Genomic DNA, 25,940 nt, shown 5'->3' with positions numbered 1-25,940 from the left:
TTTTCTAAAGGAGTTTCTCTCTAACACCAAAGATTCATTCTTATTCCTACGCCAAACAACATTTTATAATGCACTTAATTTTATTATCATATATTGACTTTTCTGTTGTATTTCTTTTTTTTTTATTTTCGAGACAGCATCTTGCTCTGTTGCCCAGGCTGGAGTACAGCGGCATGATCTCGGCTCACTACAACCTCCACCTCCCGGGTTCAAGCAATTCTTCTGCCTCAGCCTCCTGAGTGGCGGGGATTACAGAAGCATGATACCATGCCCGGCTAATTTTTGTATTTTTAGTAGAGATGGGGTTTCACCATACTGGCCAGGCTGATCTTGAACTCCTGACCTCAAGTGATCCACCTGCCTCGGCCTCCCAAAGTACTAGGATTACAAGTGTGAGCCACTGCACCTGGCCTTCTGTCATATTCTTGATGTGATTTGCATTATTAGTGTCATCAATGTTATGGGTTACTTAATTACAGCTACCATATGTGTATATCTCTAGCACCTAGCAAAGCAGCATGGGCAATAATCCCTACTTAAAATGTTTGGTGATGTTGAACATGTTTTATCTTCTACAAATCTTTTAGGAGTTCCCTTGTACCATAAGGGCTTATCTCCAAAGGCTCATCACCATTCTACACATTTGCTTTGATGAAAGAGTTTGGTTTTGATGGTAGACTTGAATTTGAATACCTGCTCCAATATATGCTGAGCAAGACTTTGAAAATAAATAGTTAAAATATACTTCACAAAGCAGATGTATAGTTTCCATAAAGTAATAGCTAAAAAAAAAAAAAAAAAAAAAAATGGTAGTTCCCTTTCCTCATCCTATCTTGCAGCAGTGCCAGAATTAGGGTGAAGAGATTTGGGTGTTATATCATTCTTTGTAAATGTGTCCATTGAGAATATTGTAGGGATTTGAGATCCAACATCATTCATTTAAAAACCTATGGACAAAAGACTTAAAGTTTCAGCTTGGAATTAGGACAAGTGCAGGGTTAAATGATATCTTCATTTGAAATTTTGACTTATTGTTAATCAAACTTTTGGCAATAATTTTGACTTTTTAAAATACTGCAATAAAGTATTTGTCTAAATTACTAAGTTTTTTGATGCACCGTTCAAGTTTGAGCATGAGGTGAATGTCTCAGTCCTCCACCCCAGTAAGTGACTCTGACTTAAAGGGTGATGCCAGCAGGAATGCATTCCTATAGAACAAACAGCCCAGTGGATGAAATAGGGTCAGAAAAAGTGAGTAATGTCCTCCCTTTCTCCCAATCTAATTAAAAACTGGTCTTCAAACATGTCCCTCATTTTCTAATTTTGAAAAACTATTCATAACATTTTACATATTTTAAAGTTAACGTATTTTTTCCAGCATAAGTTTAATTAGTTGCAAAAGATGTAATTTCTGGCATACTGGAAGTATTGACACTTAAGTACATCTTGATTTATCTTCATTTTAATGTATCCAGTTGAATCTAAGTATCCTAGAGATGTGAAGCCCACCATCACTCATTTAAAGACACACGAACAACTTGAAAAGGTAGAGACAGTAAAAGCACTGTACTCACCCTTAGAACAATTTTAAAAGCTGGACAAACTGTAACATTTTTTCTTGAACCCATCAGTAAACAAGGGTCATAGTACAAAAAACTAACTTGAAATCTGGAGAGAGATAGGCATAGGAACACCTGGGCCAGATGTTCAGCTGTTGCCCTTCCGTCTGCAGATTAAGGTTTTTATTCCTTGGAAGACATAAAGGACATGGGTGCTCACAGGGTAGACAAAGATGAATCCAGAGAAAACTTTCTCCCATGGCACTGGCTGAACAGGGAAGAACACCTAGCAATGAAATTCTGCCCAGACCCTTGTGAGAAAGCAAAAATGATAGAATCACTTTGGAAAAGTTTGGAAGTTTATAAAGTTAAACATACACTTATCATATGACCCAGCAATCCCATTTCTAGGTATTTGCCCAAATGAATTGAAAATTTATGTACACAAATGTTTATAGCAGTTGTATTCATAATTGCCTCAAAACCGGAAACAACCAAGATATCTTTCAACGGATGAACATATAAACAGTGGTACAATGGAATATTATTCTGCAATAAAAAGGAAGAAGCTATTGATTCATCCAACAACGTGGATGAATCTTAAATGTGTTTTTCTAAGTGAAAGAAGCCAGATTCAAAATGTTACATATTTTATTATGCAATTTATATGGCATTACGGAAAAGGAAAAACTACAGAAACAGAAAACAGATCAATGGTTACCAGGAGTTAGGAGAGAGAAGAAGGGTCAACTACAAAGTGAACACACAAGGGAAATTTGGGGGTGATGAAACTGTTCTGTACACAGTACTGTAGTGGTGGATACATGACCGTGTATTTGTCAAAACCCATAGAACTGTAAACAAATAACCAACCTGAGTAACTCTGGGAAACTGTTTTGATTAGATAATGTAAGATTAAAGAAAAAAATGAAAGAAATAGCCTGGTCAATAAAGTTAAAGAAATAAAAATGAAATAAATAAATGCTAAACTCTTCTTGGTGGCAAATTTGTTTCTCACAAATGTAAAAGTTAACCAATATGCATCTACTATACACTGAAAAATAAAATACATTTTAGATATTGCCAGATTTCTCATTATCAGAGAAAGAAATCACAAATAAAGGGAAGCAGGAATGACTGCCCGGGTGTCAGATTACAGTCAAAGGTATAAGTATAAATTTGTTTTTATATATAAATATAGATATGTCTGTATACAGGAGTTAGTACATATAAATATATTTCCTAGCTTTGTCTGTCCTCTGTACAGGCATAGAAGCAATGACACCCCAGCAGCAATAAGCACTCCTAATGCTCAGAGCTTAGTTTCTAAATACCATTCTTCTGTAAAAGTAACCACAGCTTTTTGTTAAGATATAGAGCAGGAAAAACACTTTAAAAAAAAAAAAAAAAAAAAAAAAAAGGTGAGGACATGTCAAGAGGACACAAGAGCCAACCTGAAAGAGTTCCCAATGACCAAAGCTGGAATAATTTGAACAACAAAATCAATAATGGTAGTGCCAATCCCAGTGGCTCATGCCTGTAATCTCAGCACTTTGGGGGGCCCAGACGTGTGGACTGCTTGAGTCCAGGAGTTTGTGACCAGCCTGGGTGATATGGAGAAGGCCTGTCTCTAAAAAAAAAAAAAAAAAAAAAAAAAAAAATTAGCTGGGTGTGGTTACACATGCCTGTAGTCCCAGCTACTCAGGAGGCTGAGGTGAAAGGATCACCTGAGCCCAAGAGATGGAGGCTGCAGTAAGCCACGATCACACTACTGCACTCCAGCCTGGGTGACAAAGCAAGACGTCTCAAAAAAAAAAAAAAAAAAAATTAAAACGAAATTTAAAAAAATACGTAGTATTGGATTATATTCAAATGACAGAATAAATACCTATGCCTCCATACTGATATAATCAAATAAATGAATAAATATAAAGGAAAGGGGCAAGGCTTTCTTACATAATTCCAAATAATAAATGTAGAAAGAATGAGGGATATTAAAAAGAATCATTAGAACACCGTAGTAATAACTGCTTTGGGTAAGACTACAAAGATGAATGCTAAAATTAGTGGGTGAAACTCTAGGGTGAAACAGTGCATATACATAACCTTAAAATATTACCACCCCCAAATATTTATTAATATGTGGTTTGAATATATGTCCACAAATTCTGTGATACTCTTCTCTCTAAGAGGTGAACCTTCTAACAAACAGAGACTAGAAAAGGAAAAACAGAAATTGTGCAGTGGAGAAAACTGGCAGACACAACCTTAACCAAGTCAGCAAAGTTAACATCACCAGTTATACTCATTATGTTACTCCCTAATATGCCCTGAGAAGTGAACTTCATCTATGTAGTATTCTTCCCAAATACCATAACTCTGTAGTCATGAGAAAACACCTGACAGACCCAAATTGAGGGCGATTCTAGAAAACACCTGACCAGCACTCTTCAAAATTATCTAGGTCATGAAAAATAAAGAAGGGCTGAAAATCTATCACAGACCATGGGATACTTAGGAGATATGACCAATAAATGCAATATGACAACCTGAATCTTGGAACAGAAAATGGACATTGGTTGAAAAACTGGTGAAATCCAAATAAAGTGTTGTATAGTCAGTAGTGTTGTACTAATGTTAATTTATTAGTTTCCATCAATGTGCCACAGTTACATGAGACAAAGTAGCAAACATCTGCCTCTGGCCAGCCAGAGTCCACACTTGCTGTGACGAAGCCATGTTTGCTCACTCTGCTTGTGAGCATAACTTCACAACCCCCTGACTCAGAGACTGAGTACAGCCAGAAGGAATGCCCTGGAGATCATAAGCAGGATAGTGAACAGGTTCCCACGTCTCTTGCCTCAATCACTGCATTTCTAGAAAAGAAGTTCAAAGATCCTAGCCTTTGTCTTAATGTCTGACAGGAATAATTATTATGACTCTGTAATCTATAACGAATGTACTCCTCTCCCACCCAAACTTTGATGAGATGTTGCTCTACTGTAACGTCTGAGTACATGCTGAACATCCACATCACCTGAAATATAAGCTATGGGCTGAAACACTGCTTTGGTGCAGTGAAACAGAAACCCTCTGAAAGACTCTCCTGGGTTGCAATCCTAAGACTCTGAATGAAACTAACTTTAATTCTTTAAAAGCCTGATTTCTTTGTTTTTAGTTGACAGTTATATAAGATAATATTAGGGGGAAGTGGATAGAAGGAATGGAAAGATTGTACTATCTTTACAATTCCTTTGTAAATCTAAAATTACTTCAAAATAAAACATAATTTATATATTTTCATATGCAGTAGGGAAATTCTGTACCTCATTCCTTTCACTCCTTGAGCTTTTATTTCCATTCCATGCCTCCTCTCAAATTTGATCCTATGTACTTAGAAGTTGTATTATCATCCTTTTACTTCTTGACATTTGAATTTTTTAATTTCCTGTAACCAGAAGTCACTAAATGTTAATTTTAAAGTTCCAGATTATCATTGGGATCATTAATGGGCACTTGATCGAAGCAACATAATCAACACACATTTTAATAACCAGTAAAGAAAAATACTTTTATTGAAAATGCACTGCTTGGCCGGGCGCGGTGGCTGAAGCCTGTAATCCCAGCACTTTGGGAGGCCGAGCTGGGCGGATCACGAGGTCAGGAGAGCGAGACCATCCTGGCTAACATGGTGAAACCCCGTCTCTACTAAAAAATACAAAAAACTAGCCGGGCGAGGTAGCGGGCGCCTGTAGTACCAACTACTCGGGAGGCTGAGGCAGGAGAATGGCGTAAACCCGGGAGGTGGAGCTTGCGTGAGCTGAGATCCGGCCACTGCACTCCAGCCCGGGCAACAGAGCGAGGCTCCGTCTCAAAAAAAAAGAAAAAGAAAAAGAAAATGCACTGCTTAACGAGGGGGATGGGACTATTTTTTCCAATAAGCCCAACTACTTCCGGTGCATATTACGTCTACTTGTTCTTTTTTCCTTTTTTTTTTCTTTTTTAAAGAGATGGCAGTCTTATTAATGTTGCCCAGGCTGGACTTGAACTCCTGGGCTCAATTGGTCCTTCTGCCTCAGCCTCTCCAGTATCTGGGACCACCGGTGCCCACTACCATGCCTGGCTTCCTTCTTTTTTAAAAATAGAGATTTACATTTGACTTAATTACTGAGAAAACTTATCCCTATAAAAAGGCAGATGGGCACTGAAATTTTGTTATAACAAAGTTACTAAATTCTTTGGATTACTTTTTGTTTACAAAATCTGTTGAGTGACTTAGTATTCTTATTTTCCACGAACGACCACCTAACACCTCGAGTAGGGCCTCCTTCAACCTTTAGGAGAGCAAAGAATTGAAAACATCCACACTGCATTTGTCATCCGGATAGCAGAGCCATTTACTCTCAAAGACCCCATCTGTTTTCATGATTGTTCGCTCACTGGCCAAGCTTCAGGACGTGTGAGGTAGTTTTTCTGTAAACAGGAAGGCCACCGTGGAGGTCAAGCTTCCCCATGGGCACCTTCTCAGATTGCAATTGGGGATGAAATGAGGGGTTTTCTTGAAACCCTCACGCAGGTACCCCTTGGGCAGCCTTCAACCGCTCGGGGGAAGGAGGCCCCAGGCACAGACAACTGCAGTATAAACAATCATCCCTACAGTGCTCTGTCAGGGCTACTGCGGGGCACGGGATGGTAGGGAGGAGGCCGAACTGCGCGATTTTACCTGGCTTCTCCAGAAGGGGAAGGCGGCCAGTTGGACCTGGTCCTTATGTTCGGAGAACAGAGTCGACGTCACGCAAGCCTCGAACGCGTGCGAAGGTCGGCGTCTCTTCCCTGGGTGACGCAGGACGCGGAGGGCGCCGGCAAGACGCTGGCGCAAGCGCGGCCCAGGAGCGCCGGCCTCCGAGACGGTTAGTGATTGGACGAAGCAGGGCGCGGGGGCGCAGGCCCGGGTCCTGCAGGGGCACCGCGAGGGCTCTTTTGAAAGATGCGGCCCTGACCCTGTGGACCTCGCGCGGAGCGGCCTGAAGCGAGAAGTTGAGGCTGGGAGGTGGGAGCAACGGCGGCCGCAGCCGCCTGCGAGCCCCCGGCCTGAGGCGCAGCAGCAGCTTCCCGTCTGCCCACATAGAGGGCAGGAAGGACAACTTTGGTGGGTAGAGGTTGGTCTAGGACTAAGGAGGCCACCGACGAGCTGATTTTTTTTTTTCTTCTCTTCTTTTTTCCTGAGCTTGCTGATATCTTCCCTAACTCCCGAGTAGTTTTAAGGTATTTTACACGGACCTCTCTATATTCCTTCTTTCCTCCTTTGTAGCAGAGGTTTAGGGAAGGGATTCAGGAGAGAAGAGGTCCGTGTCTATGAAAACTCAAAAAGCAGTCCTGAGATCAGTTCAAGAGGGATTTGACTCTAGTCATCCGAATATGTGCCAAGGCCATTGATGGAAATAACGGGGGGGTGTGGTTTGAAGAAAACATTTTCAGTTTATATAGTGTTTTGTCTTGTTCTCTGTCAATTTTATCGTGACCTCTAGGTGAGAAAATGGCTAGCAACAATCATTGGTTTCAGAGTTCGCAGGTCCCCAGCTTTGCCCAGATGCTGAAAAAGAACCTGCCAGTTCAACCAGCGACACAGACGATAACTACACCCACAGGATGTTCCTCCGAAAGTTACAGCCTGTCCAAGATGGCATCCAAGGTTACGCAAGTAACGGGTACGACTTTTTTCATTTGTAACAATGAATCAGTTCTTTAAGATTCTGGGATGGCCAGTAAGTTCTGTCGAGCCTCTGGTTTAAAGGTTTCCTGGTTGTATAGACATTTACCCATGGCCGTGTTCCACCTGGAGCTGGCATCTGACTCAACACTTGGAGGAGGCCTGTAGAGCTCTTTACCTGTGCCGCTCGTTTAACCATCTGTTACCACCTTGACTGTTCACCCCCCTTCAAGTGTGGCTTGCCTTTCTGAGGTGAGGCGTAAGGGAAGACACTGGACTTACACTGTTCTGTATTCCACATAGCACTTACTGTAGTATTAGGTATAAAGCAGGGGCAAACAATACTTTAAAATTCGATTGAATCCAGTGAGAAAAATAGTGGATGGGAGCCAGAAGCCACGTTTTAGTCCCAGATCTGTGTCTTTCTGTATTCTAGGCCTTAGTGACATTATCTGTAAAAATGGCTTGGTTTCTGAAGGACCCTGACGTCAGTAAAATTCCATGACCCTTGATACCACTTAACAATACATGTCGATGTTACTTTTTTGCAAAATAGTCTTAGTACTCGATAGATGCAATAATATGTGGTGCTTGTCATGTGTGCCAAAACTGTTTAATAGAAACTTAAGAAAAACGTATGACGAAGTGTATCTGGGATAACCTTCCATTTCAGGGAGGATTTAGTGCTTTTGCTCATTTTTTTAAAAACCAAATTGACAAGTATAACATTTGTTTTTAGGTAATTTTCCGGAACCATTGCTTTCCAAAAATCTTTCATCTATTTCAAATCCTGTGCTTCCTCCAAAAAAAATACCTAAGGAATTTATAATGAAATACAAACGTGGAGAGATAAATCCTGTGTCAGCCTTGCACCAGTTTGCACAAATGCAGCGAGTTCAGCTTGACCTTAAGGAAACTGTGACAACAGGCAAGTGTAAAATTGTATTTGTCTTAAAAACCAAAACCAAAAGTATAGCACAATAATGGTGCTAAATTTAGTTCTTTCATCTAATATTGGGGTTAGGTAACTGATTGTATGTTTTCACAAGAATACTTAAATGTTTGTGTTCACACGTCTTTAGCCATTGCTGCCTCTACAAATAACTCACATATACCAAAGTTTTATAATCATTGAATTGTAATTTTTTTATGTGTGGCTAGCTGAATGGAAATTAGTCTCATGGACTATTTTGGGGTGTAATTACTTCTTGTATCATAGACATGCTTTTGTAAAGATGTTAAATATTTGGACTATGATTATTTAATGAGAAGGATTCTGTGAGGATGATGCCTAAGAAAAGTTAAGGTCAAATTTGCCTTCTGAAACTCAAGCATTCGATTACATGATTAGTACTTTGTCTGCAGACTAGTCTGTTACAGTTTTCTCAATTCTCCATTAAACTCCCCAATCAGAATAATCTGTAACCATGCTGTGTTTGTGAAAGGCTACAGGAGTACAGATGAGGAAAATGTAGAAAGTAGTTTCTGATCTCTTCACATTATAGCCAATGATTAGGAAGATTTTAGGAAAGTGGAGGAATAAGTGCTCTTAAGAGGCCTTGACAGCTTAAAATTTTAAATTTTAAAAACTCTGTGTATACGTATGTGTATGTGTTTGTACACACACACGAGTAGTTAGATTTTTTCTTTAATTTTCCTGGTGCTAACTTGCCAGTATGGATGTCAAAGCTAACATCTTTGCTAAATAATTTTAACATGTCAAGATTTTAGTAAAGATAGTCACAGCGACATCAAGTTTCAGTCTGTTGTTTTGGATGAAATACCCATAAACTAACAGGTGACAGAAATAATATCTTAACATAGATGGTGGTGGTAATGTAGGAGGTGGACTTAATTTCCATGTAACTAGTTAGCTTTCCTCCAGTAATCTCAGACTGCTCTTGGAAAATGTAAGCTATTGGTCATTGTAAGAAAAAATAAATGATCAGGATAAATCTTCACTGCTCTGAGAAAAAACTACTAAAAAACATGACCTGTTGGTTAATGGTGTACATTTTATGCTCAAAGTATAGTTCAATAATCCAGTGGGTTTGGTAGTGAAACCACAGTGTCAGAATTTTTAAATAGCTCTACATGTGATTTAAATTTACACTAAAGTTTGAGAACCCGAGTTATAAACAGGCTAAAGCTTAAAGGCCCCACATTCTGACACAGGAGACTTACTAATAAATTTTAGGCGAAATATCTTTTTTTCTTTAGATAGAGGCTCTCACTCTGTTGTCCAGGCTGGAGTGCAATGGTGATCCTCCCACCCCAGCCTCCCAAATAGCTAAGACTGCTGCAGGTATCCACCACCAGGCCTGGCTAATTTTCAAAATGTTCTGTAGAGAAGATGTCTCACTACATTGCCTAGGCTGACCTCGAACTCCTGGCATCAAGAGATCCTCCAACCTCAGCCTCCCAAAGTGATGGGATTATGGGTGTGAGCCAGTGCACCCAGCCAAGATGTGTGATATACATAAGAATCATCTGGGCCACTTGTTAATTATACAAAATGCTCTCTGATTTAGTAAACCTGGATTGGAACCCAGGTGATCAGGAAGGAAGGAACTTGGGAAACTGAAGTCTGAGATGTTATAGGGAAAGCAGTTTACCCAGAAGCAGTCAGGAGTTGCTTGTAAAACATTGATGTGCATATTAAAGAGTTAATGTAACATACTTGTGAGTATGTGAGGAAATAAGATAGTGGGGTTTATGTGTGGCAGCATTGTATGTAGCCATCCGTAACCAAAGAATGGACAGTCAGATTCCTAAAGGCCTGCTAAAGTCTAAATACTAACAAGCAAAACTTCAAACAGAAGAACCTTTGACCTGTAAATACACGAGACAAGACAATACCATTTCATTTTTCATCCAAATATAAAAGCTAGGTAAAGAAATTGTGATGACTGGACATTCTGTTTAATTCTTTAGTTTATCATTATGTTTTGGTTTTCTCTTCCTCTCTCTCTCCCTCTCCCCGTCTCCCCTCCCACTCCCCAACCTCTACAGCTGTAATGGGTTGAGTTGCTTCTCATAATGCCCTGATAGGTACATAGGGTTTCTTCAAAGGGATCTCTTATATTCTGGAGCTTGAAAGTGTATTAGGGCAATCCAAGGGGTAGGAGAATTTCAGCTTTCTTTGTATTAAAGTTTTAAAGACATTTGTATTTAAGTTTTAAAGACGTGAGATGTTACCTGAAATCTCCACATTTTATCTCTCATTGGCCGTTTGACAGGTAGTGGAGTGTTTACCATTGCCAGGAATTATACTAGACACTCCACATGTGATCAGTACTCTATTACTGGCCCTATTACTCATACTGAATCTGGAGCCAGCCTAGCTGCTTGAATCCTCAGAGTTAGTTCAGACACTCATTAGGCTTTAGCTTTAACCCCTATTGGTCCTACAAAAAGACTTGTAAAGTTGGTGTTTAGAAGGTAGTTTTTGAGAATTTTTGTACTGGAATGTTTTCCCATGTAGAGACATTGTTTGCAAGAATACAGTAAAAATTATTGTAGCATTCATTCTGAGTTCTTTTTCAAGGTAATGTTATGGGACCGTATTTTGCCTTTTGTGCTGTGGTGGATGGTATTCAGTACAAGACTGGACTGGGACAGAATAAAAAGGAGTCTAGATCCAATGCAGCAAAATTAGCTCTTGATGAGCTTCTACAACTGGATGAACCTGAACCACGAATTTTGGAAACATCAGGTAAATACTCTTGATTATAAAGTATTTATAAAAGGTATAATTTTTCAAAAGGAATCACCTGAAAGATTTATGTTAATGAGAGTTACTTGGCAACTACAAGACAGACGTTGCAGGATTTGAATAATTTATTTCAGTTGCTGTCCACTGATGTATTTAATAGTAGTTAAAATGCTCTTGCATATTTCAGCACTGGCAGGTATAATCATGTTGCTAAACTGTCTGGTAACTTGTCAGATTGTTAATGGGTTTGAGTCCTAAAATATAGTTTTCTTGGTAATTTGTTAGATTCTTATTATGAATGTAATATTGTACATTTAATACTTAGAGGTTTTAAATGCAGCGTTTGTGAAGTGTGTGTGAAATTCAGTAAATGGTAGAATTACTTGAGAACATAGCAAATAGGTTAAGTGTGTAAACTCCAGAATTAGATTGCTTAGGTTGGAATATTGACCCTATGCTGGCAAGTTGTTTGCCCTCTAAATCTGTTTCATTTGGAGAGGGGGGACAGTGATAGTTGCTACCTTCTATGGTTGTCACTAGGATTAAACAATGCATGCAAAGTCCTTAACCAGTGCATACTGAAGAATACACAATCAAATTACAAAATATTTAAAATACTTTGTTGAACTCAAGTTAAAACATACCTATAGAATTTCCTAAGCATCCAATTGAATTATCAGAAAATATATTGATGATTAGTTTTTCATACCTTTTCCTTAATAGCTTTCAAAATGTTTATGTACGACTAGCAAATGTTTGGCTCAGTGGTCTGCAAACTTTAGTTTCTAAACATTTATTTTTTTCCTCCGTAAAAATTAAGGTAGCATTTAACCATGTCTGCTGCCACTACTTTGAAAATTAAGGCAGCTTTTACCTATCTCTGCTGTCGGCACTTCTGTATTCATTATTGTTTTCTCCAAAAAGTGCCAATAGTGCCTTAATTGCAACGAAAAGTTCTTTAACAATATATTCTATCTTGGGCTAGAGCCTGAAAAAATAATAAGGTCATCTTTTTCCCTATAGTGAGCTACAGTTTCTGTTACAGGAAGTCAGGGACCCCGAACGGAGGGACTGGCTGAAGCCATGGTGGAAGAACATAAATTGTGAAGATTTCATGGACATTTATTAGTTCCCCAAATTAATAGTTTTATAATTTCTTACGCCTGTCTTTACTGCAGTCTCTGAACATAAATTGTTAAGATTTCATGGACACTTATCACTTCCCCAATCAATACTCTCGTGATTTCCTATGCCTGTCTTTAATCTCTTAATCCCGTCATCTTTGTAAACTGAGGATGAATGTCGCCTCAGGACCCTGTGATAATTCCGTTAACTGCACAAATTGTTTGTGTAGCATGTGTATTTGAACAGTATGAAATCTGGGCACCTTAAGAACAGGATAACAGCAATTTTCAGGGAACGAGGGAGATAACCTTAAAGTCTGGCTGCCTGTGGGCTAGGCGGAACAGAGCCATATTTCTCTTCTTTCAAAAGCAAATAGGAGAAATATTGCTGAATTCTTTTTCTCAGCAAGGAACATCCCTGAGAAAGAGAATGCATTCCCAAGGGAAGGTCTCTAAAATGCCTGCTTTAGGAACGTCTGTGTTTTACGATTGTAGATAAGGGATGAAATAAGCCCCAGTCTCATGTAGTGCTCCCAGGCTTATCAGGACGAGGAAATTCCTGCCTAATACATTTTGGTCAGAGCGGTTGTCTGCTCTCAAGCCCTGTCTCCTAATAAGATGTTATCAATGATAATGTGTGCCCAAAGCTTTATTAGCAATTTTAATGTTGCCCTAGTCCTGTGATCTCGCCCTGCCTCCATTTGCCTTGTGATATTTTATTACCTTGTGAAGCATGTGATCTCTGTGACCACACCCTATTCGTACACTCCCTCCCCTTTTGAAAATCACTAATAAAACCTTGCTGGTTTTGTGCCTTGGGGGACATCACAGAACCTGCCGATATGTGATGTCTTCCCCCGGGGCACCCAGCTTTAAAATTTCTCCTTTTGTACTCTTTCCCTTTATTTCTGAGACCAGCCAACACTTAGGGAAATAGAAAAGAACTTACGTGAAATAACGTTGAATTATCGGGGGCTGGTTTTCCCCCCGATAAGTTTCTTCTTTAATTTGTCTACTCTATACAACTGAGTTTAAAACATCTATTTGTCTTATGAAAGGATGTAGATGATAAGAGTTCAGTATTCATTTCTTTGCTTTTCTCTATTGACAGTTTTTCTGGTCTTCTCCTTATTCACAACATAAAACTTTTTAAACTTTAGTTTTTTTCAAAATTTTGAGCTCATCACTGTTTTAAAATTATTTTTCATGTATGTCTTCATTAATATTTTGCACATGGTTTTTTTATGTAGTGTTTTTTGTTTTGTTTTGTTTGAGACAGAGTCTCACTCTGTCACCCAGGCTGGAGTGCAGTGGTGCCATCTCTGCTCACTGCAACCTCCGCCTCCCAGATTCAAGTGATTCTCATGCCTCATCCTCCCTAGTAGCTGGGATTATAGGTGCCTGCCACCACACCCAGCTAATTTTTGTATTTTTAGTAGAGACAGGTTTCACCATGTTGGCCAGGCTGGTTTGAACTCCTAATGATCCTCCCACCTCAGCCTCCCAAAGTGCTAGGATTATAGGCATGAGCCACTGTGCCTGACCTGATGTAGTTTTTTTTTTTTTTTTTGAATTAAAAAAGGATACATGGGCAGAACATACCAGTTTGTTGTACATAGATATACATGTGCCATGGTGGTTTGCTTTACCTATTAACCCATCCTCTGTTCCCTCCCCTAACTCTCACCCCCTAAAAGGCTCTGGTGTGTGTTGTTCCCCTCTCTCTGTCCATGTGTTCTCAATGTTTAACTCCCACTTATGAGTGAGAACTACAGTATTTGGTTTTCTGTTCCTGTGTTAGTTTGCTGAGGTTGATGGCTTCTGGCTTCATCCATGTCCCTGCAGAGGACATGATCTCATTCCTTTTTATGGCCACATAGTATTCTATGTACCACATTTTCTTTATCCAGTCTATCGTTGATGGCCATTTGGGTTGGTTCCATGTCTTTGCTATTGTAAATAGTGCTGCACTAAACATACATGTGCATGTGTCTTTATAGTAGAATGATTTATATTCCTTTGGGTATATACCCAGTAATGGTATTGCTGGGTCAAATGGTATTTCTGGTTCTGATCCTTGAAGAATCACCATACTGTCCTCCACAGTGGTTAAACTAATTTACATTCCCACCAACAATATAAAAGCATTCCTGTTTCTTCACAGCCTCACCAGCATCTATTGTTTCCTGACTTTTTAGTAGTAGCCATTCTGACTGGCATGAGTTGGTATCTCATTGTGGTTTTGATTTGCATTTTTCTGATGATCAGTGATGTTGATCTTGCTTTTTTTCATATGTTTTTTGGCCACTTAAATTCTTCTTTTGAGAAGTGTCTGTTCATATCTGTTGCCCACCTTTTGATGGGATTGTTTTTTCTTGTAAATATGTTTAAGTTCCTTGTAAATTCTGGATATTAGACCTTTGTCAGATGTGTAGATTGCAAAAATTTTCTCCCGATTTGTAGGTTGCCTGTTTACTCTGGTCATAGTTTCTTTTGCTGTGCAGTTGCTCTTCCATTTGATTAGATCACATTTGTCAATTTTGGCTTTTGTTGCAATTGATTTTGGCATTTTTATCATGAAGTCTTTGCCCATGCCTGTGTCCTGAATGGTATTGCCTAGGTTTTCTTCTAGGGTTTTTATGGTTCTGGGCTTTACATTTAAGTCTTTAATCCATCTTGAGTTAATTTTTGTATAAGGTGTAAGGAAGGGGTAGAGTTTCAGTTTTCTGCGTATGACCAGCCAGTTTTCCCAGCACCATTTACTGAATAGGAGATCCATTCCCCTTTGCTTGTTTTTGTCCAGTTTGTCGTAGATCAGATGGTTGTAGATGTGTGGAGTTATTTCTGAGGTATCTGTTCTGCTCCAATGGTCTATATATCCATTTTAGTACCAGTACCATGCTGTTTTGGTTACTGTAGCCTTGTAGTATAGTTTGAAGTCAGGTAGCATGGTGCCTCCAGCTTTATTCTTTTTGCTTAGGATTGTCTTGGCTATATGGGGTCTTCTTTGATTTCATATGAAATTTGAAATAGTTTTCTAATTCTGTGAAGAATGTCAGTGGTAGTTTAGGAAAGTAGCATTGAATCTATAAATTACTTTGGGCAGTATGACCATTTTCACAATATTGATTCTTCTACCCATGAGGATGGAATGTTTTTCCATTTGTTTGTGTCCCTTCTTATTTCCCTGAGGAGTGGTTTGTAGTTCTTCTTGAAGAGGTCCTTCACATTCCTTGTTAGCTGTATTCCTAGGTATTTTATTCTCTTTGTAGTGATTGTGAATGGGAGTTTATTCATGCTTTGGCTTTCTGCTTGCTTACTGTTGGTGTAAAGGAATGCTTGTGATTTTTGCACATTGATTTTGTATCCTGAGACTTTGCTGAAGTTACTTCTCAGTTCAGGAAGTTTTGGAGCTAAAAAGATGGGGTTTTCTAAATACAAAATCATGTCTACAAACAGAGACAACTTGACTTCCTCTCTTCCTATTTGAATACCTTTTCTTTCTTTCTCTTCCCTGATTGCCCTGGCCAGAACTTCCAAAACTATGTTGAATAGGAGTAGTGAGAGAAGGCATCCTTGTCTTGTGCCAGTTTTCAAAGGGAATGTTTCCAGCTTTTGCCCATTCAATATATTGGCTTTGGTTTGTAATAAATAGCTCTTATTATTTTGAGCCATGTTCCATCAATACCTTGTATATTGAGAGTTTTTAACATGAACGGATGTTGAATTTTATCAAAGGCCTTTTCTGCATTTATTAAGATAGTCATGTGGTTTTTGTCTTTGGTTCTGTTTATATGATGGATTACATTTATTGATTTGATGTTGAACCAGCCTTGCATTCCAGGGATGAAGCCGACTTGATTGTGGTGAATAAGTTTTTTGATGTGCTGCTGGATTTGATTTGCCAGTATTTTATTGCAGATTTTTCCATTGATGTTCATTAGGTGTATTGGCCTAAAGTTTTTCTTTTTTGTTGTGTCTCTTCCTGGGTTTAGTATCAGGATGATGCTGCTTCATAAAATGAGTTAGGGAGGAGTCCTTCCTTTTCCATTGTTTGGAATAGTTTCAGAAGGAATGGTGCCAGCTCCTCTTTGTATTTCTGGTAGAATTCAGCTGTGAATCCATCTGGTCCTCAACTTTTTTTTGGTTGGTAGGCTATTAATTACTGCCTCAATTTCAGAACTTGTTAGTGGTCTATTCAGGGATTTGACTTCTTCCTCGTTTAGTCTTAGGAGGGTGTATGCATCCAGGAATTTATCCATTTCTTCCAGATTTTCTAGTTTATTTTTGTAGAGGTGTTTGTAGCATTCTCTGATGATAGTTTGTATTTCTGTGGGGTCAGTGGTGATATCCTCTTTATCATTTTTTATTGTATCTGTTTGATTCTTCTCCCTTCTTCTTTATTAGTCTAGCTAGCAGTCTATTTTGTTAATTTGTTTAAAAAAAAAAAAAAAAAAACCAGTTCCTGTATTCGATTTTTTTGGATGGCTTCTCATGTCTCTGTCTCCTTCAGTTCTGCTCTGATCTTAGTTATTTCTTTAGTTTTTGGATTAGTTTACTCTTGCCTCTCAAGCTCTTTTAATTGATGTTTGGGTATCAATATCAGATCTTTCTAGCTTTCTGATGTGGGCATTTAGTGCTATAAATTTCCCTCTTAACACTACTTTAGCTGTGTCCCAGAGATTCTGGTACATTGTCTCTTTGTTCTCATTGGTTTCAAAGAACTTCTTGATTTCTGCCTTAATTTTATTATTTACCCAGGAATCATTCTGAAACAGGTTGTTCAATTTCCAATAAATCATGTGGTCTTGAGTGAGTTTCTTAACCCTGAGTTCTAATTTTATTGCACTGTGGTCTGACAGTCTGTTTGTTAGGATTTCAGTTCTTTTGCATTTGCTGAGGAGTGTTTTACTTCCAATTACGTGGTTGATTTTAGAATTAAGTGCCATGTGGCACTGAGAAGAATGTATATTCTGTTGATTTGGGGTGGAGAATTCTGTAGATATCTCCCAGGTCCACTTGATCCAGAGCTGAGTTCAAATCCTCAATATGCTTGTTAATTTTCTGTCTCATTGATCTAATACTGACAGTATGGTGTTCACGTCTCCCACTATTATTGTGTGGGACTCTAAGTCTCTTTGTAGGTTTCTAAGAATTTGTTTTATGAATCTGGGTGCTCCTATATTGGGTGCATATATATTTAGAATAGCTCTTCTTGTTGAATTGTTCCCTTTACCATTATGTAATGCCCTCCTTTGTCTTTTTTGATCTTTGTTGGTTTAAAGTCTGTTTTGTCAGAGACTAGGATTGCAACCTCTGCTTTTTTCGCTTTCCATTTACTTGGTAGATTTTTCCTCCATCCCTTTATTTTGAGCCTGTTTGTGTCTTTACACATAAGATGGATCTCCTGAATACAGCACACCAATGGGTCTTGACTCCTTACCCAGTTTGCCAGTCTGTGTGCTTTAATTGGGGCATTTAGCCCATTTACATTTAAGGTTAGTGTTGTTACATGTGAATTTGATCCTGTCATCATGATGCTATTTGGCTATTTTGCACACTACTTGATGGACTAGTTTATTCATAGTGTCATTGGTCTTTATATTTTGGTGTGTTTTTGCAGTGGCTGGTTCCAGTTTTTCATTTCCGTATTTAGTGCTTCTTTCAGGAGTTCTTGCAGGGCACATCTGGTGGTAATGAAATCCCTCAGCATTTGCTTCTCTGGAAAGGATTTTATTTCTTCTTCACTGATGAAGCTTAGTTTGGCTGGATATGAAATTCTGGGTTGATAATTCTTTTCTTGAAGAATGTTGAACATTGGCCCCCAATCTCTTCTGGCTTGTAGAGTTTCTGCTGAGAGGTCCACTGTTAGTCTGATGAGTTTCCCTTTGTAGGTGACCTGTCTTTTCTCTCTGGCTGCCCTTAACAGGTTTTCCTTCATTTCAGCCTTGGAGAATCTGATGATTATGTGTCTTGGGGTTGATCTTCTTGTGGAGTATCTTAATGGTGTTCTCTGTATTTCCTGAATTTGCATGTTGTCCTGTCTTGCTAGGTTGTGGAAGTTCTCCTGGATACCATCCTGAAGTGTGTTTTCCAGCTTGTTTCCATTCTCCCTGTCTCCTTCTGGTACTCCAATCAATCACAGGTTCGGTCTTTTTATGAAGTCCCATATTTATTAGAGTCTTTGTTCATTCCTTTTCATTTTTTTTTTTTTTGGTCTATTCTTGTTTGCATGTCTTATTTCAGTGAGGTGGTCTTCAAATTCTGATACCCTTTTTTCTGCTTGGTCGATTCAGCTGTTGATACTTGTATATGCTTCACAAAGTTCTCAGGCTGTGTTTTTCAGCTCTATCAGGTAGTTTATCTGAACTGGTTATTCTAGTTAGCAATTCCTCTATCCTTTTATAAAGGTTCTTAGCTTGCTTCTTTGCATTGGGTTAGAACATGCTCCTTTTAGCTCAGCATAGTTTTTTATTACCCATCTTCTGAATGATACTTCTGTCAGTTTGTCCATCTGATCCTCCATTCAGTTATGTGCCCTTGATGGAGAGACATTGTGATCATTTGTAGGAAAAGAGGCACTCTGGCCTTTTGGATTTTCAGTGTTTTTTCATTGATTCTTTATCATCTTCATGAGATTGTCTAGTTTCAGTCTTTGAGCCTGCTGACCCTTGGATAGGGTTTTTGGGGAGCTTTTTTGTTCTTGTTGATGCTGTTGTTGCTTTCTGCTTGTTTTTCTTTCAGTAGTCAGGTCCCTCTTCTATAAGGCTGCTGCAGTTTGCTGGGGGTTCACTTCAGGCCCTATTCATCTGATTCTCTCCCGTGCCTGGAGATGTCACTCAGGGAGGCTGGAGAACAGCAAAGATGGGTGCCTGCTCCTCCCTCTGGGGCCTCTGACTTTGAGTGGCACCAACCTGATGCCGGTAGGATCACTCCTGTATAATGTGCGTGACAACCCCTATTTGAATGTCTCACCCAGTTGAGTGGCACGGGGAGCAGGACTTGCTTAACAGAGCACTTTGTCCTTTGTTGGAGAGGGTGTGCTTCGCTGGGGAGGAACCCACTTCTCTGTGCTGCCCGGATTCCTCAGAACTACCAGGAGGAGAGGCTAAGTCTGCTGGTCCACAGAGATTGCCGCCACCCTTCCCACTTAGGGGCTCAGGCCCAGGGAGATCCAAATTCTGTCCGTGAGCCTCTAGCTGCAGTTATTGGAGATCCTGCAGGGAAACCCCCCCCACCCAATGAGGAAGGATGGGTCAGATTTAGGCCTGAAGACGTCCTCCGGCCACAGACTGCCACAGCCAGTATGTTGGGCTGTGGGGACAAGTCTTGGTACTTGTTTCTTTTGTTTGTTTGTTTTTTGTTTTGAGACAGTCTCTCTGTCACTCATACTGGAGGGCAATGGCACAGTCTCAGCTCACTGCAGCCTCCGTCTTCCAGGTTCAAGTGATTCTCGTACTTCAGCTTCCTGAGTAGCTGGGATTACAGATGCACGCCACCATGCCCAGCTAATCTTTGTATTTTGAGTAAAGATGGGGTTTCGCCATGTTGCCTAGGCTGGTCTCAAACTCTCGGCCTTAAGTGATCTGCCCAACTAAGCCTCCCAAAGTGCTGGGATTACAAGCGTGAGCCAACGTGCCTGGCCTTGTACTTGGTGTTTTAAAACGCAAAACATCTTGTACAGTCTTTCTTTCTTTGTTGAAATTATTTATGCCTAATAAACAGGATTTAGTATCTTTAATTTTCATTCCATGGAATTAAATCTATCTTTCTCTGAGTTTTAAAGTTCTGCTTATCTAAAATCCAGAATGTCAACAACTCTATTACTGCTGGGTTTATAACCAAAAGAAAATAAATTTTTCTATCAAAAAGACACGTGCACTCTTATGTTCATCTCTACACTATTCACAACAACAAAGACATTGAATCAACCCAGGTGCCCATCAGTGGTAGATTGGATAAAGAAAGTGTGGTATATATACAACTGTGGACTACTATGCAGCCATTAAAAAAAATAAAGTCATGTCCTTTGCAGCAACATGGATGGAGCTGGAGGCCATAATCCTAAGCAAATGAACGCAGGAACAGAAAACTAAATACCTCAAGTTCTCACTTGTTAATGTTAGGAGCTATGCATTAAGCATATATAGCCATAAGTATTGGAACAGTAGACACTGTGGACTACTAAAGCGTGGGGGGAGGTGGGGGTAAAAGAAAAACTACCTTTGGATACTATGCTTACAATCAGGGTGATGGAATCCATATTCCAAACCTCAGCATCATGCAGTATTCCCAGTTAACAAACTTACACATGTACCTCTTCTATCTAAAAAGTTGAAAATTTTTGAAAACAAAAAATATTTATGCTTTATAAATAATGTTACTGTATGGTATGGGGGATATAGTGCTCTAAATAAATAAAACTGGAATTTCTTATCAGATTAAAAAAAAAAAAAAGTCCAGAGTGTATGTATCTAAACCATACTTAGTATTTTTTTCTTTTACTGGTATGAGCTCTAAGGTGACATTGTCATCTTTGTTCATTTCTGTCTTCCTCAAAATTAATTCCAGCGAAGCAGTTCTGTTTGCTTTCTTTGTCTTTATGAAGGATTCTTAAGAGAAACTGACTATTTTAATTGATACCTTGGCTTCTGGAGCTTCTTCCTTAAGTTTTCCTGATTATTACTATCATTATTATTATTATTATTATTTTGTCCTCAGGTTTAGTGGTTTTTAAACTTTTTTCTGTACTCCCTAACTTTGGAGACTAAATTGAAAAGCAGTTGTAAAGAGTAGGACTAAAAGCATTGAAAACTGTGAATGTAGCATTCCCTTAGAAAAATGTCCTGGTAAAATAGTGTTATTTATAAAATGATATACTTTACTCATTAATTTTTAATAGAACATTAATTTAAAATGTTTTTCAGAGTATTGTAAATAGAAAGTTGTTTACATGTATCTAAACTAGGACTTCATTTTAGCAGCTTTTCAGGATGTTTCATCTATTACAAAGCAAGCAATATTGTAGTATGAGATTAGGAAACTCAGAAATTTGTTTGCATAAACAATTTCAAAATAGGAAAGACATTTATCAGGGCTGAGCTAATGAGTATTTGATGGCCCAGAGTTGGCAAAAATACAGAAAAAAATAATTTTTGGATTGCTGTTTTATTACAGAACAAAAAAGAAATACCAGCTCTTTGGAATGTTGAAGTTTCATGTTTCCTTATGTTTTTGTTTTGTTTACAGGTCCTCCTCCTTTCCCTGCAGAACCTGTTGTTTTACCTGAACCAGCATATGTTTCAAAAGTACATTATGGTAGGAAAGTTTTTTGTGATGTTCTTCTTTAGAAGAGTAGCCCAATTAAAAATAGTAACAACATAATTAAAATAAGCATAGGTGTGAAAATGTACATTAACACTTTATCATCCAAACCTTTCACACTTGTACAGAAAGGAGAATTTTTTTCTATACTATGCTAAAAATGAAAGAAATAAGGAATGGAGAGGAAAGGCTGAAGAAAAGGTTTTTGGTTTTCTTTTTTCCTATAAGGAGATGTTTTATCAATTTCATACATCTTTTTTAGAATTCTTTGTTTTGGTGGGCTTGTCATAAATGAAAACCAATAGCTTTCTGGTACTTGGAGGTCTTTTGAAATATTCATTTCAAATAATTTGTTTATTTAGTTTTAATGGCCATTATTTGTCACTCAAGCCTGAGAAAGCTGCAGCTTCAATTGTAGTTACTAGTTGTGTGACATAGTGTGGCCTAGTTGTGTGACCTGTTACTTCTCTGTGTACCTTTTTTACTCATCTGTAAAATAGTTATTACAGTAATTATCTCATAGGGTTATTATGAGGATTAAATGAATTCATAAATGTAAAATTCTTACATCAGTGCCTAGCACACCATAGATGCTCACTAAATAGTAACTAATATTATTTTATTATAACAATCACATTTCACATTGTATGGTAGTTATTATATACTTTGCCTGTTAGATTATGAATATCCTGAAAGCTAAACAATTATTCTTAATTTTTACATTTACTACCTAGTGAGCACACTTCAGACTTTAACGAGTATTTGTAAGAGGAAAAAGAAAAGGAACCTTTATTTTCTATTTTCCTCACCTGCAGGCTAGGATTTGAAAAGTTCTATGCCTATTCAGCATTCACTGTCTTTCTAAGACAGAGTAAAAGGCCTTGCACATTTATGTGCTTGCTTGAAAGAAAAGGACCAGACCAGGGAAAATAGGCCCTTTCAAAAGACAAAATCCACCAATAGTTAGATGTAGTGTCTGGCCTAACAGTTGTAAGAATTGATGAAGTGAGGGCAATGAGGGATCAGTCCTACAGCAGTCATCTTCTAATATGGGAAGAGGCTCTTGTCTTTCCTTTCAACTTCTGTGGACATTTTTAGTGAATAAGAGGATAGAATCCTAAGTCAAGGATGGCAAATAATATAGATTGCTATTACTTCAGGAAAACAGTGATAATCTGTGAGAAAGAATATGTAGTTTTTAAAAATACCAGGTTTGGTAGGCTCACGTCAGGAGACATATTTGTCAGAAAAGGGAAAGCAAATTCTTTAAATTTATGGGTAAAAACAAGTTTTGAATGTTATAACTTTTGAAGAAGAACGATTTGAGACCCACAAACTATTGGGCCAGTTACAGAGGTAGTCAGTATTTCCCAGCCTGTCTGGTTTGCTATATGTATATACATTTGTGTGTGTGTGTGTGTGTGTGTATTTATTTGTTTATTTGAGATGGAGTTTTGCTCTTGTCACCCAGGCTGGAGTGCGGTGGCACAATCTCAGCTCACTGCAACCTCTGCCTCCCAGTTTCAAGCAATTCTCCTGCCTCAGGCTCCCAAGTAGCTGGAATTACAGACACCCACCACCAAACCCTGTCTCTACCACTATTTTTAGTAGAGACAGGGTTTCACCATGTGGACGAGACTGGTCCTGACCTGTCCCCTGACCTCAAGCGATCTGCCTGCCTCAGCCTCCCAAAGTACTGGGATTACAGGCGTAAGCCACCACGTCCAGCCTACTTTGCTAACTGGACCATATCTTCATTAAAAATAATGAGGCCAGGCACGGTGGCTCATGCCTATAATCCCAGCACTTTGTGAGGCCAAGGTGAGTGGATCATGAGGTTGGGAGTTCAAGACCAGCCTGGCCAATATGGTGAAACCCTGTCTCTACTAAAAATACAAAAATTAGCCAGGCGTGGTGGTGCATGCCTGTAGACCCAACTACTCGGGAGGCTGAGGCGGAAGAATCGCTTGAACCCGGGAGTCGGAGGTTGCAGTGAGCCAAAATTACGCTATTGCACTCCAGTCTGGGTGACAGAGCGAGACTCCATCTAAAAAAAAGAAAAATCCATAGATAACTTTTAATGTATATTCTTGGTTATAAACTGTTCTATGGTAATCCTAGGTTACTTAGAACTACCTTCCTCCTCTTTCAAAATTTCTAGCTTTTTTAGTGAGAACATGGAACTGTATTAAGAATCTAAATGCTTAGTGGTTTGTAGTGGTTCTCAATGGGACAAATAATAAGAGAATGTATTTTGGTTGTCACAATGATTAGGGCATTCAGTGGGGTGCTGGTCATCTTGCAAAGTGTGTGGCACATACCTGTACAACAAAGAATTGTCTTGTGTCCAGTATGACTTTTAAATATATCATCAGACAAACTCTACAGATATAAATCAGTAGTCTGCTAGTATATAATACTGACATATCTTTTTATAAGTTATCCAAAAAGCTCAATAACTCATATTCTTTTAGAATTGAAAACTTTGAAATCCCAGTCATGACCTAAATTATAAATTTGCTTACAGATATCTATAAATTATTAAATAATTTGATTGTAAGGTTATGATAAGAATAATAAGACAGCTCTGGGAGGAGGACAATGTTCTTGAAATTTATGTTTTGATTTTTTTCTAGAAGGGAGACATATTCAGTATGCAAAGATTTCACAGATCGTTAAAGAAACATTTAATCAACTAATTTCTAATCATTCAGAATACCTGAAATATAGCAGTTCATTGGCTGCTTTTATAATTGAAAGAGGTAAGTCCAAATATTTGGGAAAAAGTAATATTGTAATAATCTAATAGTAATATTTTAGTTAACTATCTTTGCCCTTGTACACAATGGTGTTGCATTGATCTGAAGTGACTTTTTCTGGTAAGTGTGGGTCATTAAACACAAAGCTTCTCCAGAGTAGAAATAAAGCACACTGACCAGGACCCAACAGAGAACTGCAAAATGGTAAAAGTCCTAACATTTTAAACCTTAGCCCTGCTGGCACCACTACCCTCCTGAAATCTAGTCCTCAGTAACATTAAGAATAGCATCTTTTCTTCTTTTTCAAGTAAGAAAAGATTGATATATGGAATCTTATTCTTGTGGACATGTAAAGTTGTGATTCTAACTATGTTTTTATCTTTTGTTAACCCTTTAATGTTCTGAGTTCATCATTAATTGAAACCATTTGAGTCTTACATTCATCTCTGAATTAGATATTATAAATTACATAGAAACAATTTGAGATTTGATTCCTATTCTTAAGGAGTTGTTATGATCTAAGTAGGCACAGTAGATAAATATACTAGTTGAAAGTCTAAGATGATAAAAGTTAAAACTTGTTTTCCATAATGCAAAAAGTGTGTAAGAATTCTTAGAAAAGAAATGATAGAGTTTAAAATCTTTTGGAATAGGCATGACTTAAGCTGTAACTTTAAGGGTTGATAAAATTTGGATAAATAGAAGAAAGGAAGACATTTTTGCATAGAGAAAGGAATGAGGGAAGCAGCAGTGAGAAAACTGCAGGACAATGAGGTAAATTTATTGCTAGTACAGATTAGTCTATGTACAGGAGTAATACAAAATGCAATTAGATTGATAAAATAGTGCCAGATTATGGAGTGGTTTAAAAACAGGTCAAAAGTTAAATTTAACAAGATCAATTAAAGCTGTAATTTCAAACAGTGATAGACTGTGGGCTGTAATTGTTGGGAGCATTAATCAGACTCAGTTCCACTATTTAAATTACTTTGGGCAAATTATATACTTAACATCTCTATGCTTTAATTTTTTCTTATTTCTTAAAAGTAGAGATAATAGAAACAATAACAATCCAACTTCATGGAGTTGTTAGGATTAAATATAATAATGTCACTACAGTATTTAGCATAGTACTTGGCATTTAGTAAAAGTCTAATTTCATTTGTAATGGTTAAGATAAATGAGTATTTAAACAATAATTGACAAATAATTTTTTTAAAGATTTCTGGGGTTAAACCTGAATTATAGAATCACAATTTATGTGGTTGTGATGGAGTGCCTACATTAGAGTTGAGATGGACATAAATGGGAAGGGAAAAATACAGTTTTAAAAAAAATTGATAAGGTAAAAGTGGACGATAAATGATAGATGAAGTGACATGAATAAAAATACCAACATTTAAAGTTGACATAGGATAATCATATTTCCTCATCCATAGGGAATCTAGAAGCTAGTGTGAAGCTGATTGGAGAAGAGCATGGATAAGAATAATAAATGTAGTTTTAGATAATATGAGTATGAATATAAGCAGGGAAAGCCTGAGTGAAATCAGATGAACATTCCTGGAGTCACTCACACAATCAGTACATATTTAAGATGTATTATTAGAAACTGCCTCATCAGTTTTAAAAAATTTCAGTAGTTTTGGGGGAATGGGTGGCGTTTGGTTACAGAGATAAGTTCTTTAGTGGCGATTTCTGAGATTTTGATGCACCCATGACCCAAGCAGTCTATGCTGTACCCAATGT

General features: G+C 38.1%; 1 protein-coding gene and 1 long non-coding RNA gene across 5 annotated transcripts in view; one reads left to right on the top strand and one right to left on the bottom strand.

Moving 5' to 3' along the window:
- Window positions 1-6,392, bottom strand: part of LOC105486141 (uncharacterized) — a 37,345-nt gene extending 30,953 nt beyond the window's left edge. Inside the window, exons 1-2 of the long non-coding RNA XR_011620998.1 lie at window positions 6,283-6,392; window positions 4,886-5,007 (exon numbers count right to left, since the gene is read on the bottom strand). This is a non-coding gene — a long non-coding RNA (uncharacterized lncRNA). The remainder of the gene's footprint in view (window positions 1-4,885; window positions 5,008-6,282) is intronic.
- The window catches only part of LOC105486142 (adenosine deaminase domain containing 1), a 51,209-nt gene continuing 31,563 nt past the window's right edge, over window positions 6,295-25,940 (top strand). Inside the window, exons 1-6 of one of the 4 annotated variants that reach the window (XM_011748843.3) lie at window positions 6,295-6,469; window positions 7,088-7,267; window positions 8,009-8,197; window positions 10,817-10,984; window positions 21,358-21,426; window positions 24,069-24,194. In XM_011748843.3, coding sequence (XP_011747145.2) covers window positions 6,328-6,469; window positions 7,088-7,267; window positions 8,009-8,197; window positions 10,817-10,984; window positions 21,358-21,426; window positions 24,069-24,194 — 874 coding nt within the window. In that variant the 5' untranslated portion in view covers window positions 6,295-6,327. Of the gene's footprint in view, window positions 6,470-6,509; window positions 6,709-6,804; window positions 6,825-7,087; window positions 7,268-8,008; window positions 8,198-10,816; window positions 10,985-21,357; window positions 21,427-24,068; window positions 24,195-25,940 lie in introns of those variants that run through there. The other 3 variants (XM_011748842.2, XM_011748845.3, XM_011748846.3) reach the window with 3 other exon arrangements.

The sequence above is a fragment of the Macaca nemestrina genome, chromosome 3, assembly GCF_043159975.1.
Source record: "Macaca nemestrina isolate mMacNem1 chromosome 3, mMacNem.hap1, whole genome shotgun sequence".
NCBI lineage: Eukaryota > Metazoa > Chordata > Mammalia > Primates > Cercopithecidae > Macaca > Macaca nemestrina.
This window is presented reverse-complemented; position numbering and strand designations above follow the sequence as displayed.